The 16,797-nt window shown below is 45.2% G+C and overlaps 1 protein-coding gene across 1 annotated transcript in view; it reads left to right on the top strand.

The window, feature by feature from the left end:
• scara3 (scavenger receptor class A member 3) overlaps positions 1-4,046 on the top strand; it is a 31,412-nt gene extending 27,366 nt beyond the window's left edge. The window contains exon 8 of the mRNA XM_062969035.1: positions 271-4,046. Within this exon, the coding sequence (XP_062825105.1) occupies positions 271-719 (449 nt within the window). The 3' untranslated portion in view covers positions 720-4,046. The remainder of the gene's footprint in view (positions 1-270) is intronic.
• The last annotated feature ends 12,751 nt before the right edge of the window (positions 4,047-16,797 follow it).

The following is a 16,797-nucleotide window of genomic DNA, read 5'->3' as shown; positions in this document are numbered from 1 at the left end:
TACCTTTACCTTATGAAACCTCTGAGGATGCCAGCCACAGATGCAGGCAAAACATCAGGAGAGAATGCTACTGGAACATAGCCATACAGCCCAGAAAACCCACAGCATCCCAAAGCAGTGCTTAATACACATTATGCAATTATTGTTAAGTACACTTGTTAAGTTGTTATCCTTTGCCAATATCACAGAAGTTATTTATTAGCAAGTATGGTTGAGCAAATATCGCAGATTCCAATTATTCACGTCCTTCCTTCCTTCCTCCCTCCGCAGGTGTTCCCGGCCCACCTGGACCCAGAGGTTACCGCGGAGACCTGGGCGTCAAGGGCCCTCCGGGGAGCCGAGGGCCGAAGGGCGACGTGGGCATCATGGGCCCTCCGGGGCCGAAGGGGTCGCGAGGCGTTGTGGGGGACCCGGGCCCTCCAGGCGAGAGGGGCCCCCCGGGCTCCAAGGGCCTCCCCGGATTCAAGGGCTCCAAGGGGAGCTTCGGGCAGTCCGGGGCCAAAGGGCAGCCGGGCCCCAAAGGAGATGTGGGACCCCAGGGGCCCGAGGGGAAGCTGGGGCCGGACGGACCGCCGGGGCCGGAGGGAAGACCGGGCATCCCAGGGAAGCCGGGGGAAGCGGGGCCGATGGGGCCGACGGGGCCGAAAGGAGACCCTGGGTTGAGGGGCCGGCCGGGGTTGCCGGGACCCCCGGGACCCCCAGGGCCTTTGAGAATATGAACATCTTTGGGGTCCTCTTTCCTCGAACCCCTTGGAATGCTGCTCTCCATTCAGTGATGCCAAATGCAGATATTACCTGGATGCTGGACCCTGCTGCACGGACTCTGCACTGACAAATGCCCATTTCTAATAGCTTGTAAGTAAAGGTAAAGGTTTTCCCTTGAGTGTCCGACTCTGGGGGTTGGTGCTCATCTCCATTTCTAAGCCCAAGAGCCGGTGTTGTCCATAGACACCTCCAAGGTCATGACTGCTTGGAGCACCATTACCTTCCCGCCGGAGCGGTACCTATTGATCTACTCACATTGGCATGTTTTCGAACTGCTAGGTTGGCAGAAGCTGGAGCAACAGCAGGCGCTCACTCCACTCCCGGGATTTGAACCTGGGACTTTTCAGTCTGCAAGTTCAGTGCTTTAACACACTTCACCACCCTAATAGCTTGTTATGGGGAAAATTCATTGGGTTTTCTTTGAGAGGAGCACTCCTTTTTGACTGCTGCTCCCCTAAATGCAACTTCTGCCTGACTTCAAACCTTGTCCCATTGGTCCAGCATCATCGATGCCCTTTCCCGATGACTTATTTTGGGGGAAAACTGTAGACAACTAAAACTCAGGACTGGTTTTCCCAGTTCCTCCTATGAAATTGATCTTATTACACCTGGAGGACTATGACACCAATTCTGCAAGCCTGACATAGAAAGGCAATACATCTCTTTGATGCACCTGCTGCTGTATCACCTGTACTGCTTTCTACCTGTGCTACCTGCCCAGGATACTTTTGCCTTACCTCCATGGGACCAACAAAGAGCAAAAGAGATATTTATAAAGGAGGAAATGCCATGCACTCCTGTTTCAGAGCATGCAAACCAGCAGAATTGCAACTGGGAATCATTACACAAATGGATGGGGTGCAAGCAAGGCTTTCTCCTTCACTTTGCGGGTGCTTAAACTGAGGTTAGATAGGCATCTGTTGAAAGTGTTTGAACTGGGTCTTCCAACTATACTATTCTAGGATCCTATGCATTGCAAGAAAAGAGATTCCACCAAAATATTCAGATGAGCTGTTAAACCAGGTATGGGCAAATTTGGGCCCTCCGGGTGTTTTGGACTCCAACTCCAGGAATTTGTGGCAGTTTGTATCCAAAATGTTGGGGTTGTAGAAATAAATAAACAGAAGCTTTAACACTGTTTCTGAACCAAAATATACACTGCAATATAATAAAGCAGGGGTCCCCAAACTAAGGCCCGGGGGCCGGATGCGTCCCTCCGAGGTCATTTACCTGGCCCCCGCCCTCAGTTTTATAATATAATATATTGTAAATACATATAATATTGATAATAATATTATAATGTAATACAATATAACACTAATAATAATACCATATAATAATATTAATTATGTATTCTATATTACATATAATATTACTAATAATATTACAGTATAGCGGTATAGTTCAATATAGTAATATATAATGCTAATATTGTGCTATGCTAATAATATAATATATTGTATGTACATATAATTTGTAAGCCACTCTGAGTCCCCTTTGGGGTGAGAAGGGTGTGATACAAATGTAGTAAATAAATGCAGTAAATAAATAATAAATAAATTTTAGACTTAGGATCACCCAAAATCTGAAATGACTGGAAGGCACACAACAAGAACAACAACAACAACAACAACAACCCTAATTAAGTTGACTATCTCATTGGCCAGAAGCAGGACCACACTTCCCATTGAAATCCTGATAAATGTATGTTGGTTAAAATTGTCTTTATTTTTAAATATTGCATTGTTCTTTCATTGATGTTGTTGTTGTTGTTTTTAAAATTGTCTTTATTTTTAAATATTGCATTGTTCTTTCATTGATGTTGTTGTTGTTGTTTTTGCACTACAAATAAGACATATGCAGTGTGCATCGGAATGTGTTTGTATTTTTTTTCAAATGATAATCCGGCCCCTCAACAGTCTGAAGGATTGTGAACCGGCCCTCGGCTTAAAAAGTTTGAGGACTCCTGTAATAAAGTGTCACTCATGAAGTAACAGTAACTTTACTTCTGTTCAATAGGTCAAACAGAGCAACAGTGTATACAGTAGTCTCTCTGAATTCTTACAGAGAACAGAGGGAATAAACAGTCTTTTTAAACAGTCTTTAAATTTGCCTCATCTGCCTTAGAAATAATCAGGCTTCAAAGGGTTGACAGCCATTTCCTTCCTGACTGTTTCCAGTCAGCGTTCTCTTCACTCTCCGAGGTGAAAGTGGCAGTTAAAATTGTTTGTCCCAGCACCAAGCCAGAGACAGCCAATCAGAATTCTGGCTCCTAGCTGGCTCAGCCAATCAGCTGCCAACACATGCCTTTCCAGTCAACCCATTTCATCATGGAGTCTTTTACAAATCCCCACACAAAACACCTGGAGGGCCCAAATTTGGCCATGCCTGTGCTAGACTAAGATCTGGAATTGGCTCTTCCAAATGGTAGCAGACTCTTTGTCTTTGAAGACTGGATGACCTTCTTGCAGGAGTGCTTCATTTGTGTCTTGCTGTCCAGAGAATGGGGTTGGACTAGATGCCCTTTGGGGCTCCCTTCCAACTCTAGTGGAATATGGACCGCCTCGCAAGGTGCTTTTATTATCGTGTCAGAAGCAACTTGAGAAACTGCAAGTCTTTTCTGGTGTGAGAGAATTGGCCATGTACAGAGACGTTGCCGGATGTGTTACCATTCTGCTGAGAGGCTTCTCTCATGTCCCTGAAAGCTAGAGCTGACAGATGGGAGCTCACCCCATCTCGTGGATTTGAACCGCCAATCATCAGGTCAGCAACCCAACCTTCAGGTCAGCTGTTCAGCCGGCACAAGGTTTAACCTACAATGCTGGAGATCTTTAGAAGCGACTTGAGAAACTGTATGAGAGAATTGGCCATCTACATGTTGGCCACCTACAATGCTGGAGATCTTTATGCAGCAGAGGCTAGATGGGCATCTTTCAGGAGTGCTCGAGTTGTGCATTTCTTCGTGGCTAAAGGGGATTGGATGATTCTTAAGATTTTAAGCTTCTATGATAGGCAGGATCAAACTTCGGCCCTCCAGGTGTTTTGGACTTCAACTCCCACAATTCCTAACAGCCTACCGGCTGTTAGGAATTATGGGAGTTGAAGTCCAAAACACCTGGAGGGCCGAAGTTTGCTGATTAGAACAGCTGGATCCAATTAAAAACAAGCACACAAATCTGTATTTTCCTAGATGAAACAAAGATGTGTACATAATATCCCTCATGTTCATGTAGCTTTTTCAAGAACGGAAACCAATAAAGAAGGAAAATGAGTCCGGAGCATTCCCACTTGGTTGCCTCATCCTTTTTTAAAATGTATATATATTTAAATGTGTTGTCGAAGGCTTTCATGGCCAGGATCACAGGGTTGTTGTGTGTTTTCTGGGCTGTCTGGCCATGTTCCAGAAGCATTCTCTCCTGACGTTTCGCCCACATCTATGGCAGGCATCCTCAGAGGTTGTGAGGTCTGTTGGAAACTAGGCAAGTGGGGTTTATATATCTGTGGAATAATGTCCAGGGTGGGAGGGAGAAAGAACTCTTGCCTGTTGGAATTGTGAATTGGCCACCTTGATTAGCATTGAATAGCCTTGCAGCTTCAAGGCCTGGCTGCTTCCAGCCTGGGGGAATTCCATACAGGAAACCATCAGGGCCAGCTAACACCTCCCAACCAAGGATCCCCCCTGGCAGGAAGCAGCCAGGCTTTGAAGCTGCAAGGCTATTCAATCCTAAATAATAATAATAATAATAATAATAATAATAATAATAATAATAACCCTATGAAATCCAGCATATCTATCTTGTTTGCTGTGTCATAATAAAATAATAATAATAATAATAATAATAATAATAATAATAATAATAATAATAATAATAATAACTTTATTTTTATACCCCGCCTCTATCTCCCCAAAGGGGACTCAGGGCGGCTTAAATGGGGCCAAGCCCGAATAAAAACACTAGCAATATAAAACACAACAATAGACAAGAGACATGCACAATTATAAAAATTTAAACATTAGCCAATAAAAACAAATGACAAGAACTAATAACTAAGATGGCCAATTGCAACATTTGCCTCCAACAGTTCTTTTTCTCACCTTGGACATTATTCCACAGATCTATAAACCCCACTTGCCTAGTTTCCAACAGACCCCACAACCTCTGAGGATGCCTGCCATAGATGTGGGTGAAACATCAGGAGAGAATGCTTCTGGAACATGACCAGACAGCCTGGAAAACTCACAGCAAACCTAGTGATTTCGGCCATGAAAGCCTTCAACAACAAATTGGAAAACATCCTCCAACTGGTAAAAAAGGGGTTGGACTGGATGGTCTTTTGGGGTCCCCACTAACTCTAATGCCTGAGAATGTGATGGTGTCTACTACCCTGAAACAGAAGCTGCATGGCCATCTGTCAGGAGGGCTTCGGTTTTGCCTCTCTTTATGGCAGAAGGGAATGGACTGGATGGCCTTTGGGCCCCCCTTCTAACTCTAACTGAATATAAACATTTTTGGAGTCTGGTAGAGTCTCCTTTCCTAGAGGTCCATAAGTAGAGGCTGAGTGGCCCCTTTTCAGGAAGGCTTTGGTTGTGCTTTTTTGCCTGCAAGACCAGGGTTGGACTGGATGATCTTTGGGACCCCTTCCAACTCTAGATCCCTTCCTAAGCGTGACTCCAATAGTTTTGGTGCTGGCAATAGAAGCAAGCATTAATATGCTCCAAACATTCCGAAAAGGCCTGCTGCCTCCCATGCGCATCCAGGCCCGCATGTGTTTTGCTGTTAATGAATCCTAAGTGCAAAACCACACGACTCCGGAGGCACAAGCTGCCTGTTTTGCACAATAAACCAGCTCCCAGCTGTGAACATCTGGAGAACAGCTCCCCAAGGCTGGGCAGATGTGCAAAAAAACCCAGAAGGCTCCGAATTCATAACACAAGCATATGTGCATGTGTGACAAAGCAGACCCAGGTGGGGTCAAACTGCATTCATTCTGCATTCATACAGAGAAGGGCGGAATATAAATACTGTAAATAAATAAATAAATAAATAAATAAATACAGTGCAGATCAGGCATGGTCAAACCTCGGCCCTCCAGGTGTTTTGGATTTCAACTCCCACCATTCCTAACAGCCTCAGGCCCTTTCCTTTAAGCAGCTGATGGGGAAAAGGAAAGGGCCTGAGGCTGTTAGGAATGGTGGGAGTCCAAAATAACTGGAGGGATGGCCCAAGTTGACTCATGCCTGTTCTAGTCCCAGCCAATTAGTTTTAATAGTATGTATCTAGTTTGAACCTCAATCTGCTCCTGGTCTTCTTTTGGCAGAGATCATGGAGCTTTTCCATCTTCTGCTTCTGATTATGTTTTCTATCTGATTCCTGAGACTGTTAAGAATGGTGGGAGTTGAAGTCCAAAACACCTGGAAGGCCGAAGTTGGCCGATGCCTGGTGTAGATGAACCCAAAGGTTCACCAACCTAGAATCCAGATGTTCCACATCAGGAAATAAAAGCACCTCTAGAAGGGAATGCGCTCATGGGTAAAAGGTATTCATCCCATGTGTTTATTGATCTGGGGATGATTTTGCATAAATTCCGTTATCAAAATTGTGTCTGGAATTGACTCTTGGAGAAAATGGATTCTCTGAATTCTCAATATGGGGCTAAAAGTGTTGTGAAAGTTTAGCAAAAACAGATATTGAAACAACACAGCTGATTTCATAACCTTCCAGGTCAATGTCGAGGAGGAGGGGCCGCTTGGCTTTCCTTTGAGCCTCTGCTCTTTCCACATCTATCAGGGAGGGAATGAACTGGGATTTGTAGAACTCCTTTTTGCGTAACCAAAAAACAATCTGGGCCATGATCCCATTTGATATTGTTGTTGTGTGCCTCCGTTCTCAAGCTCTGGTGACCTTAACGACTACTTCTCATAGTGTTTGCCCTTGCCCTTCTCTGAGGCTGAGAGAGTGTGATTTGCCCAAGTTATCCAATGGGCTTCCAACGCTGAGAAGGGATTTGAACTCAGGTCTCTAGAGTTGTAGTCAAACGCTCAAGCTTCATGGCCACATTGATGATATCCTTGCCATGTCTCATTGGGAAGGACAATGATGCTTAGCAAAGCAAGAAGTCATAGAGGAAATAAGGACTTTGTCAAGGTAATGGTTAAATATAGTGAAATGTTTACTCCATTGTTTCAATGTAAGTTTGCTTTGGTTAGCAATCTAGTACGGAAATAGTTAATCGCATAGAGCAATGATTTACAGCCTAGAGAGAAAAGGAATGAGACTTCCGCTGTTACATTGGTAGAAGGAAGACATGTCACAGACAATGGAATTTGGGAGGAGTTATTCTTCACTGATAAGAGTTCTTGCAGTCGCCATTAATCTTGCTGTCGGAGAAACATGTGTGTGAGCAGCTCTGGCTGCTATCTATGTAAATACTTGTAAATAAACTAATTACCGCTGGGTTCGGCTGACAGCTGTGCAGTGTTATTTGTTCGTGCTACTAAGCAGATGCTAAGTTGCCAAACGGAGGGGAAAATTGAGAAGATGGCTGTTAGTGTCTCAATTTATCCACCTCACATCCATCATCCACACGCCAACAGACTTTGCATTAACCATGTCAAAGTATGACAGCCTCAGTGGAGTCTGAGGAGTTGCAACAGGGAGAAATAGAGCTACTCTGAAACTCTGAAATGCAGAGGTTCAGGTGGATGACATCTGGCTTGAGAACTGTCCATGTGAAAGGGATCAAGGAGTCTTAGCAGACCACAAACTGAACATGAGTCAGATGTGCGATGCAGCAGCAAATAAAGCCAATGCGATTCAAGGTTGAGTTTCCTTCTCTGGCAGTTTTTAACCAGACTTTGGATGACCATCTGTCGGGAAGGTTTGGATTGTATCTTCCTGCCTGGCTGAAGGAATGGCCTTGGGGGGGGGGGGGGATGTCTCTTCCAACTCTAGGATTCTATGATTTTCTGCTCATTATTGTCAGGTAGATAATGCATGCTTAGAGAGGAAGGCATTGGCTGTAACCATCTTCTTCTTCTATATATATAAAAGAGTGATGGAATCCCGGCAACCAACAAAACAACAAAACTAAACACCCCACAACCTAGAAAATTGACAGCACAACCCCTCCTCCACGGCTCTAGGTTGATACAACAAAAAGAAAAGAAAAATAAAGTCCTAATTAGAGGGAGAGGAATAATTGTTTTTATCCCATTGCTGCCAGTTAGAAGGCTAAGCTCCGTCCATTTGGTCTCCTAGCAACCCACTCAGCCCAGGGGACAGGCAGAGTTAGGCCTCATTTAGGCCTCTTCCCCACTGCCTATAAAATACAGATTATCAGATTTTAACTGGATTATATAGCAGTGTAGACTCAAGGCTATATAACCCATTTATAATCTTATATTATCTGCTTTGAACTGGATTATCTTGACTCCACACTGCCATATAATCCACTTCCTTTGTTTTTGAGTTGAAGTCCAAAACACCTGGAGCGCCAAAGTTTGCCCATGCCTGCTCAAACCAATAATCTTGCTGGCTCTCTGGGCTTCTTCAGACGAGTTTTATCCCTGCCTTCTTCTGAGTCTGAGAGAGTGTGACTCGTCTGGTAGGTTTCCATGGCTGGAAGAGAATTGGAACCTGAGTCTCAGCCCAATACTCAAGCAAGAACCTCTATAACATTTCAGATTCTTGCTTTCCGCCCTTTCCTTTTTTCACACCCAGGTCCGACTATAAGAGAAGCCCATCCAGCTGGGCCTGGTAACCAATGCTGGGACGGATCCTGCAGATGTGAAGCCGGGCGCCTCTAATGCAAAGCAGGCCCTGGACATAAATCACTCCTTATTTTCCTTTCCCGGCTCCAGTCACATGTGGGCTGACCTTCCTTAAATTCTCTGGGTATTTTTTTTGCTGAGCAAATGGTGCTGTTTAAGCTGTTTTAGTCACACAAGGAAGGAAGGAAGGAAGGCATTTCTCAAGTCCTTGCCCAAGAAATAAACAGCCGCATCCTGTTTTCACCTCCAATGCGCCCGTTTTAGGACCTCTCCTTCCAAAATCTAGTTCGTTCCAGGAACACTCAGCAAAGTTCCCCAAAAGATAGGGAGATCGGGAACCATAGAGACATTCCAGCTGAGATGAAGCAGAGAGGTTGTTCTGAGTTTTCCGGGCAGTAGGGGCCGGGCTGTGGCGCAGCTGGCTAGTAACCAGCTGCTATAAATCACTACTGACCGAGAGGTCATGAGTTCGAAGCCCGGGTCGGGTTAAGACTCCGACCATTAATAGCCCCGGCTTGCTGTTGACCTATGCAGCCCCGAAAGACAGTTGCATCTGTCAATTAGGGAAATTTAGGGACGCTTTATGCGGGAGGCTAATTTACAACACCATAAAACTGCCAGCAAAACACGAGGAAAGGAATGCGGAAGTACAGCCACTACTGGACGGTGAAGCAACAGCTCCCCCTGTGGCCGGAATTGTGAAGCTGGAAAAATGTTAAAAATGCCTCTGTGTCTGTCTATATATGTTGTTTGTCTGTTGGCATTGAATGTTTGCCATATATGTGTTCATTGTAATCCGCCCTGAGTCCCCTTCGGGGTGAGAAAGAAGGGCCGAATATAAATACTGTAAATAAATAAATAAATATGGTTCCCTTGATGCAATGACAAGAACACTTTTCCTCTTCTTTACTCTCATGGCTTGTTTTTGGTCTTGCAACAAAGGATTCCCCCAGACAGCTACCAGCCAGGCCTTGAAACTGTGGGCCATTCAAATGCTAATCAAGTTGGCAAATTGCAACATTCACATGTACCTCAAGCAGATAAGAGTTTTTTCCCCCACCCTGGATATTCCACAGATAAAGTAGAGTTCCAGTTATCCGACATTAAGGTGTGGGCGGAATGTCGGATAACCGGAACTTTTGGATAATAGGGAGGCCCTATTATCCCTCCCGGCAAGATAATAGGGAGGCCCTATTATCTCATCCCTTCAGCAAGCACCCGCACATTGGAGAAGCCTTGTGCGTTTGCTAGGCAACACGCACTGGGCTTCTCTGAAGTGTGGGTGCTCACCAGAGGGACGAGCCTTGTCCCTCTGGCAAGCACCCAGTTTAGGGAAGCTAAGTACGTTTGCTAGGCAACACGCACCGGACTTCTCCGAAGTGCGGGTGCTCGATGGAGGGATGAGCCTTGTCCCTCTGGCGAGCACCCAGTTTAGGCAGCAACACGTACTGGGCTTCCCTAAACCGGGTGCTAGCCGAAGGGAAGAGTCTCATCCCTCTGGAAAGCACGTTGGATAATACGGTAGGTCAGATAACCGGAAGTCAGATAACTGGAACTCTACTGTATATCAGCCTCAACAGACCTTACAAGTGAGTAAGTAAGTAAGTAAGGAAAATGGTCCTTGCCGCTGCCTCCACCCTCGGCGAACGGGGATGGCCTATCTGAGGCCTAGCTTTTCTTGCGAGTTCCGTTTGGCAGGAAGCCTTAGCATTGAACGGTTGTGTTGTTAAAGTGTGAAGTACGGAACCTTGTGCAGACGGCCGGTCAATGCGACTTAAGCAACGTGCAGTCACTGAATTCTTGACAGCAGAAAGTGTCACCCCAAAGGAGATTCATCAGAGAATGCAAGCTGTTTATGGGATTGCGTTGATGTGAGTCCTGTGCGTCGTTGGGCAAGTAAGTTTAAAGATGTTGAGGTGGGAACATCTGACTTGCATGACAAAGACTTGGACCTCCTGTGACAGCAACCACCGAGTTTCACAAGCAAAAGGTGGACAGATTGATTCAGTATGATCGTCGTATCACTCAGAGAAATTTCAAGCATCATTGGCATTTCACAAGAACGTGTGGGTCACATTATTGCTTTGCTTGGCTGTCGGAAGATCTGTGCACGATGGGAACTGTGAGACGCCGGTTGTGGAAACAGAGTGTCGACTTCTTCCGTGACGGCTTCAGAAAACTTGTTCATCGTTGGCGGAAATGTATCCAATTGTCTGGCGATTATGTGGAAAAGTGAACAGTGGATGTTAAAGAGCACATTCTGAGGATTATTTCTGCGTTTGATTTATTAAAATATTCCCATCCAAACCCAAGTAACGAAGGTGGAGACATTACTTTTCATTCAACCCTCGTATATTTCAACTGGCGTGAGTGGGTGAGATGAAACGCACATTTCTTGGTTGCTGCAACTCCAGGCTTGCATCTCCTCAGGCATGGCAGGCATTATTCCCTTGTTAAGGCACCGGTGAGGTGGATCTTCAATCAGGGGAGATTGGAGGGGCTCACTTTGGGGTCTCCATGCAGACTCCATGCAGGAGTCACAACAACCCTCTTTATGGGATATCCAAGCTGGCCAGCTTTTGCCTTGTGGGCTCCATCCCACCCGGGGGTCCTTGGCCTGTAGTCTAAGGCTTCCCAAATGCTCTGTTTCCACAGCATCCCCCCTCCCTCCCCTCCTCCCTCCCACCCACCCACGCGGCCGGCCAGAGAGACGCCAGAAAGGGCCTGTTTTCCGTGCGGAATTAAAACAATGGCTCCGCTTCCCCATCTCCAAACAGCCCTGGGACGACACTGCGTGGGAAAGAGCCAGGCCTGCGTTTGAAGCAAATGAAGGGTTGACTAAAACCACAAAGCCCCTGAGATCTGGCAAAGCTTATTTGGGGGCAGAGGAGGGGAGGGTTTGGCTTCCGTCCTCCAAGATGGATCTCCCATCAAAGCCAGCGATTGCTTCCTCCTGGCAAAGAGACACAAAGCCGGAAGGAAGCAGAGACAACCAACGGGAATTGGGCACTATAGGTGCATCTGCACTGTAGACTTAATGCAGTTTGGCACCACTTGAACTGCCCTAGCTCACTGTAGGCAGGGGCGGTTCAACCGTTAGGCAAAGTAGGCAATTGCTGAAGGCGCCATTGTCTGGGGGGCGCAGTTGAGGCGCATTCAGGTGCCCAGACTCCAGCTGCAAAAAGAGGGCGAGTGACTGGTTTGGGGGTGGGGGGTGGCGCCAGAAATACTGCTTGCTTACACTTCAAAATTACCTAGGGCCGGCTCTGCCTGTAGGGAATCCTGGGAGTTTGTAATAGGATTTCAGCTCAGGCATGAGCAAACTTCGGACCTCCCTCCAAGTGTTTTGGACTTCAACTCCCACCATTCCTAACAGTCAGTAGGCAACTTCCATGACCTCATTAGGGGTCCTCCTTGGGGTCCCGGGGGTTTCGATAACACAGAATTGGACACAGGGTTATTCCAGTTGAGGTCTGACCAAAGTAGAAGAGAGTGAGTATTGCACCTCAGCGAGGGTCCACCTTGCTCTCAACACACACCACTGAGAGAGGCTTGATATAAACAGTTTATTGATAAAAAGGTAGCAAAAAGTAAGGCAAAAAGCAATAAGGAAAGGCAAAAATCCAAAGAGAATTCAATGTCCCAAAGCAGCAAGTAAATCCTTAAATGGCAAGGCTTAAAACAGAAACATGATCTTCAAAGCAGAATCCAAAGTACATGATTCAAACAGGAACATGAATGCAAGAAGACTTTCCCCAAAATACATAAGCAATACTGGAACAAAGACTCAAGGCTTGAAAACAGAAGATCTTGCTCTGAAAGCAAGGTTGCTTGATCTGAAATGTGTCTCCACATTTGACCTTATTTATCCATTCTTACAAGACATGAAGGTATTTCTTTGACCTTGGGTTCCCACCCTTTTGGCAGCAATCCTTATCGAACGCCTAGGGAGTTTGGCTCTCAGACTCAGCCTTGTTTCTCTGTCTAATTGGACTTGCTCATTATCACTTTCAGAACCACCTGCCTGTTGTTGACTCTCCCTGCCCTCCTCCTGTTCTGAGAGCTGAGAAAGGTCACTCTGATCTGAAGCCTCCGTTATCTCATCTCGGCTGGCCAGCTCCTCTTGGCTGCCTACCTGCGGCCTTCTCTGAATCTCTGGCTGCTCAGACTGTCCAACATTTCCAGTTCCAGACTGTGCAAACCCAAATCCCTTTCATCATCAGACTGAACCACAACAGTGGAATTATTATTTCGCCTGATCTAGAGCCCGAACTCCTATTGATCCAGCCTGAAATCACATTAGCCTTTTTAAGCTGCTTCATCACACTGATGACTCCTGTTTAGCTTGTGGTCTACTAAGACTCTACTAAGACTCCGAGATCCCTTTCACATGTCCTATAACCAAGTCAGGTACCCCCCACCCCAAATCCTTTGATTTCTCCCTGTTTTACTTTTGCTGTGTCTGAAGTCAAATTTAGCATATGGACTATGGCAGGGGTCCCCAAACTTTTTAAACAGGGGGCCAGTCCACGGTCCCTCAGACCGTTGGAGGGCCGGATTAGAGTTAAAAAAAAAACTATGAACAAATTCCTATGCACTCTGCACATGCCTCATTTTGAAGTAAAAAACAAAACAAAACGGGAACAAATACAGCCTTGATGTTAATAATAATAATAATAATAATAATAATAATAATAATAATAATAATAATAAAGAGGGTTGGAAGAGACCCCTTGGACCACTGAGTCCAGCCCCCTTCTGCCTTTGTGCACCCAAAGCACAAGCAAAGCACCCCTGACAGATGGCCACCCAGACTCAATGTTAATAATAATAATAATAATAATAATAATAATAATAATAATAATAATAATAATAAAGAGGGTTGAAAGAGACCCTTTGGCCATTGAATCCAACCCCCTTCTGCCTTTGTGCACCAAAAGCACAAGCAAAGCACCCCTGACAGATGGCCACCCAGCCTCAATGTTAATAATAATAATAATAATAATAATAATAATAATAATAATAATAATAATAATAATAATAATGGTTGTAAGAGAAGAAGAGACCCCTTGGGCCATTTAGCCCAACCCCCTTCTGCCTTTGTGCCATGGGGGACGGATAAATGGCTTCGATGGGCCGCATCCGGCCCCCGGGCCTTAGTTTGGGGACCCCTGGACTATGGTTAAGGAGGGTCCTGTCTGGTGAGCTATGCTAACCGCCCATGTTTCCCGAATAGAGAGAGAAACTCACCAGGGTGAAGACTGGCAACAAAGGCTTTAATACGATCTGCAGATGGGATGCAATGAACAACAAAAGATGTCAAAATGTACAAGCAAAATGCCTGTAAGCATTTTTATACAACAGAAACCCATTTGCTAACATTGTCTTTGGGATCAGCCCATCCCAATGGTCCAAAAAATTCCTTAGACCATTGGGGCTGCCGCTGATGAGAATCATAACTTGTTAATACGTTCTGACATTTATTTATTTATTTATTTATTTATTTATTTATTTATTTATTTATTTATTGCATTTACTATACTGCTTTTCTCACCCCTGGGGGGACTCAAAGTGGTTCACAACATGATCAATGGCAAAATTTAATGCCTCACATACATAAACATCAAATAAGAAATCAACAACATATGACAATAATAAAAACCATTAAAAGCCATTGGGCCACGCTGTGGCACAGCTGATTAGTAACCAGCTGCAATAAATCACTACTGACCAAGAGGTCACGAGTTCGAAGCCCAAGTTGGGTTAAGCCCCCGACCATTAAATAGCCCAGCTTGCTCTTTACATAAGCAGCCCGAAAGATAGTTGCATCTGTCAACTAGGAAATTTAGGTACGCTTTATGCGGGAGGCTAATTTAACTAATTTACAACACCATAAAACTGCCAGCAGCACGGGGAAAGGAATGAGAAAGTACAGTACTCGGTGTCACTAGTGGACGGTGAAGCAACAGCTCCCCCTGTGGCCGGAATCGAGCATACCCTCATGAAGCTGGAAATGTTAAATTGCCTCTGTGTGTGTCTATACTGTATGTTGTTTGTCTGATGGCATTGAGTGTTTGCCATGTATATGTGCATTGTAATCCGCCCTGAGTCCCTTTTGGGGTGAGAAAGAAGGGCGGAATATAAATACTGTGAAATAAATAAATAAATAAAACTATAAAACTGTGACAGCAATCAGAGACACAACATGACTTGGTGACTCAACGACTTGGCTGGGGTAATGTCCAGGCCCCCTCCCCAGACCCATAAAAGGCTTCCCACGCAGCTATTCCAGGCAGCGAGCAGTGGGGCTGTTAAAGGAGCTGCGTAGGTGAGGCGTAGGAATGGACAGGGTAGGGAATACAAATACAACATGGGCATGAGATTGCAGGGAGGGATACAGGAAAGCAGAGAACTTCATCCAACCTGACCTAGGTGTCTGTTGCACCCTTAGGCTGCGTAGGCACCTCAAAACCACACTGGAGCCCCAGAATGTAAGCAAACAAGCTGCTTCTTGAAGGTTATAAGTGAGCACAAGCAAATAAAGTTCAGAGTCAATAAAATGGGTTTAAATCCACAAGAACAGTGTGCTTGAAAATCTTGAAGCAAGAGTCTAAGAAAGTCACTCAAAGTACATAATCCAAACCAGATATCGAACTCAGTCCCATGAAAGGCATCAAGAATAGTCCAAACAAGATTCAATTCCAAGGCATGAGACAAACTGGAACCACAGGAAACAAGACTGGAATGCAGGATCAAACTCCAAGATAATCCAAGGTAATAGAAATCCAAATGGCAAAGTTACTGGAACATTCAACTGGATTCAAAGGCAAAACAAGGCTGGAACTTGAAGCAAAATCCACGGCTGCAAGAATATACAAGAACAAAGATCTTTCTCTCTTGAATTGCAATGTTGTCACCTCTGCCATAGCAGAGAAGAACTAGGCATTTAAGGAAAACCCAAGGTCTTTCTTTCATGAGAAAGCTATTCATTAGCTTGCTCCAAAAGCAGTCGTTTGGTGAGTTATTGCTCCCCTCCTGTCAAACTCATTATCCTCCTCTAAACTAGAATGTCCATCTGGCACCTGGAGATCTGGCCTTGGCTGCGGAGAGGAATGTGGTTCAAAATGCCTGCTTGCAACCATTCGGTCTCTGGTCCCAGAATCCACTGAGACAAACTGTGGCTGCATCTCAGGCCCAAACCCAAAGTCCTCTGGCAAAGCAGGTGCAGAGACAATCACTGGCTGTGTGATGTCTCAGACACCTTTGGCCCATGACCAAACTGAAGAGGACTTGGATTTTCTTCCATCTCAGCAAGAGTCTGTTCCTTTCCAGATGTCTCCTGTTGACATTTTTGTGCCAGAGCCAATTGAAACAGAGCCTGGTTCTCCGGAAAGTTTGGTGTTTGATAGAAGGGCTTTTCTCAAAACAGATCGCTCCCAAAGACAGATTTTAAGGAGAAGTGTGAGATTAGCGGAGAGAGGCTAAATCGGTTCCCTTGGGAAGTTTCGGGGAGGCAGGCATCTGGTGCGATGTTGAAACAGCTCCATTCTCTGGGAAGATTTGGGGAGTCAAACACCTGCTTGGGGGGAGCTCTTGTACTTCAATAAAAGTTCTGCGCTGAGTTTTTCCTGTTGCGGTGTCAACGTGACTATTGACTAAAGAACATCGTCTCTTGTTCCTGAGCTTCCAAGCGGCCCACCGGTGCGTTTACTCATGAGTAGTCTGGGAGTTGCGTCCCACTCCTTGCCAAGTTTGGACTGCGTTTCAGATCCACCGTGAAATACCTTGCCTAGCCTTGAATCCTTGTTCTGGACTTTACTTCAAGAATCTTCCTGCGAAACCTTGTTCTTTCCCCACTCAAACTTCCAAAGAGTTTGAGTGTGTTTCGGTTATTTGGATTATAGACTTTGGACTCTAATACTGGACATATAACTTCATTTTATTGGACTAATTTTGATATACTCTAAAAGGTCGACTGCTTGACTATATACTCTGCTTATTTTCGTTTGGAACTTTTATTGCTTTAATAAAGATATTAGATTGTTTGTTGGCCTCCGTGTTGGTTTCCAGTGTTCTCGCTGCTTAGGGGTGTTACAGGCTGAATGGGCCCAAACTCAGGCTCAGGCTGAGCTACAACAGTGTCCTTGGTGAACTACAAATCATTGAGGTGAGGGGGGGTGCCGTGTTTGATAACATGTTTACTTGGCCATTTCCTTGTCTTTCGATGCCCCAAATCAATTTCTTAAGGCTGGACAGAAATT

This window comes from Anolis carolinensis, chromosome 1 (assembly GCF_035594765.1).
Source record: "Anolis carolinensis isolate JA03-04 chromosome 1, rAnoCar3.1.pri, whole genome shotgun sequence".
Lineage (NCBI taxonomy): Eukaryota > Metazoa > Chordata > Lepidosauria > Squamata > Dactyloidae > Anolis > Anolis carolinensis.
Note: the sequence above shows the minus strand (reverse complement) of the source record. Positions and strands in the feature narration are given on the sequence as shown.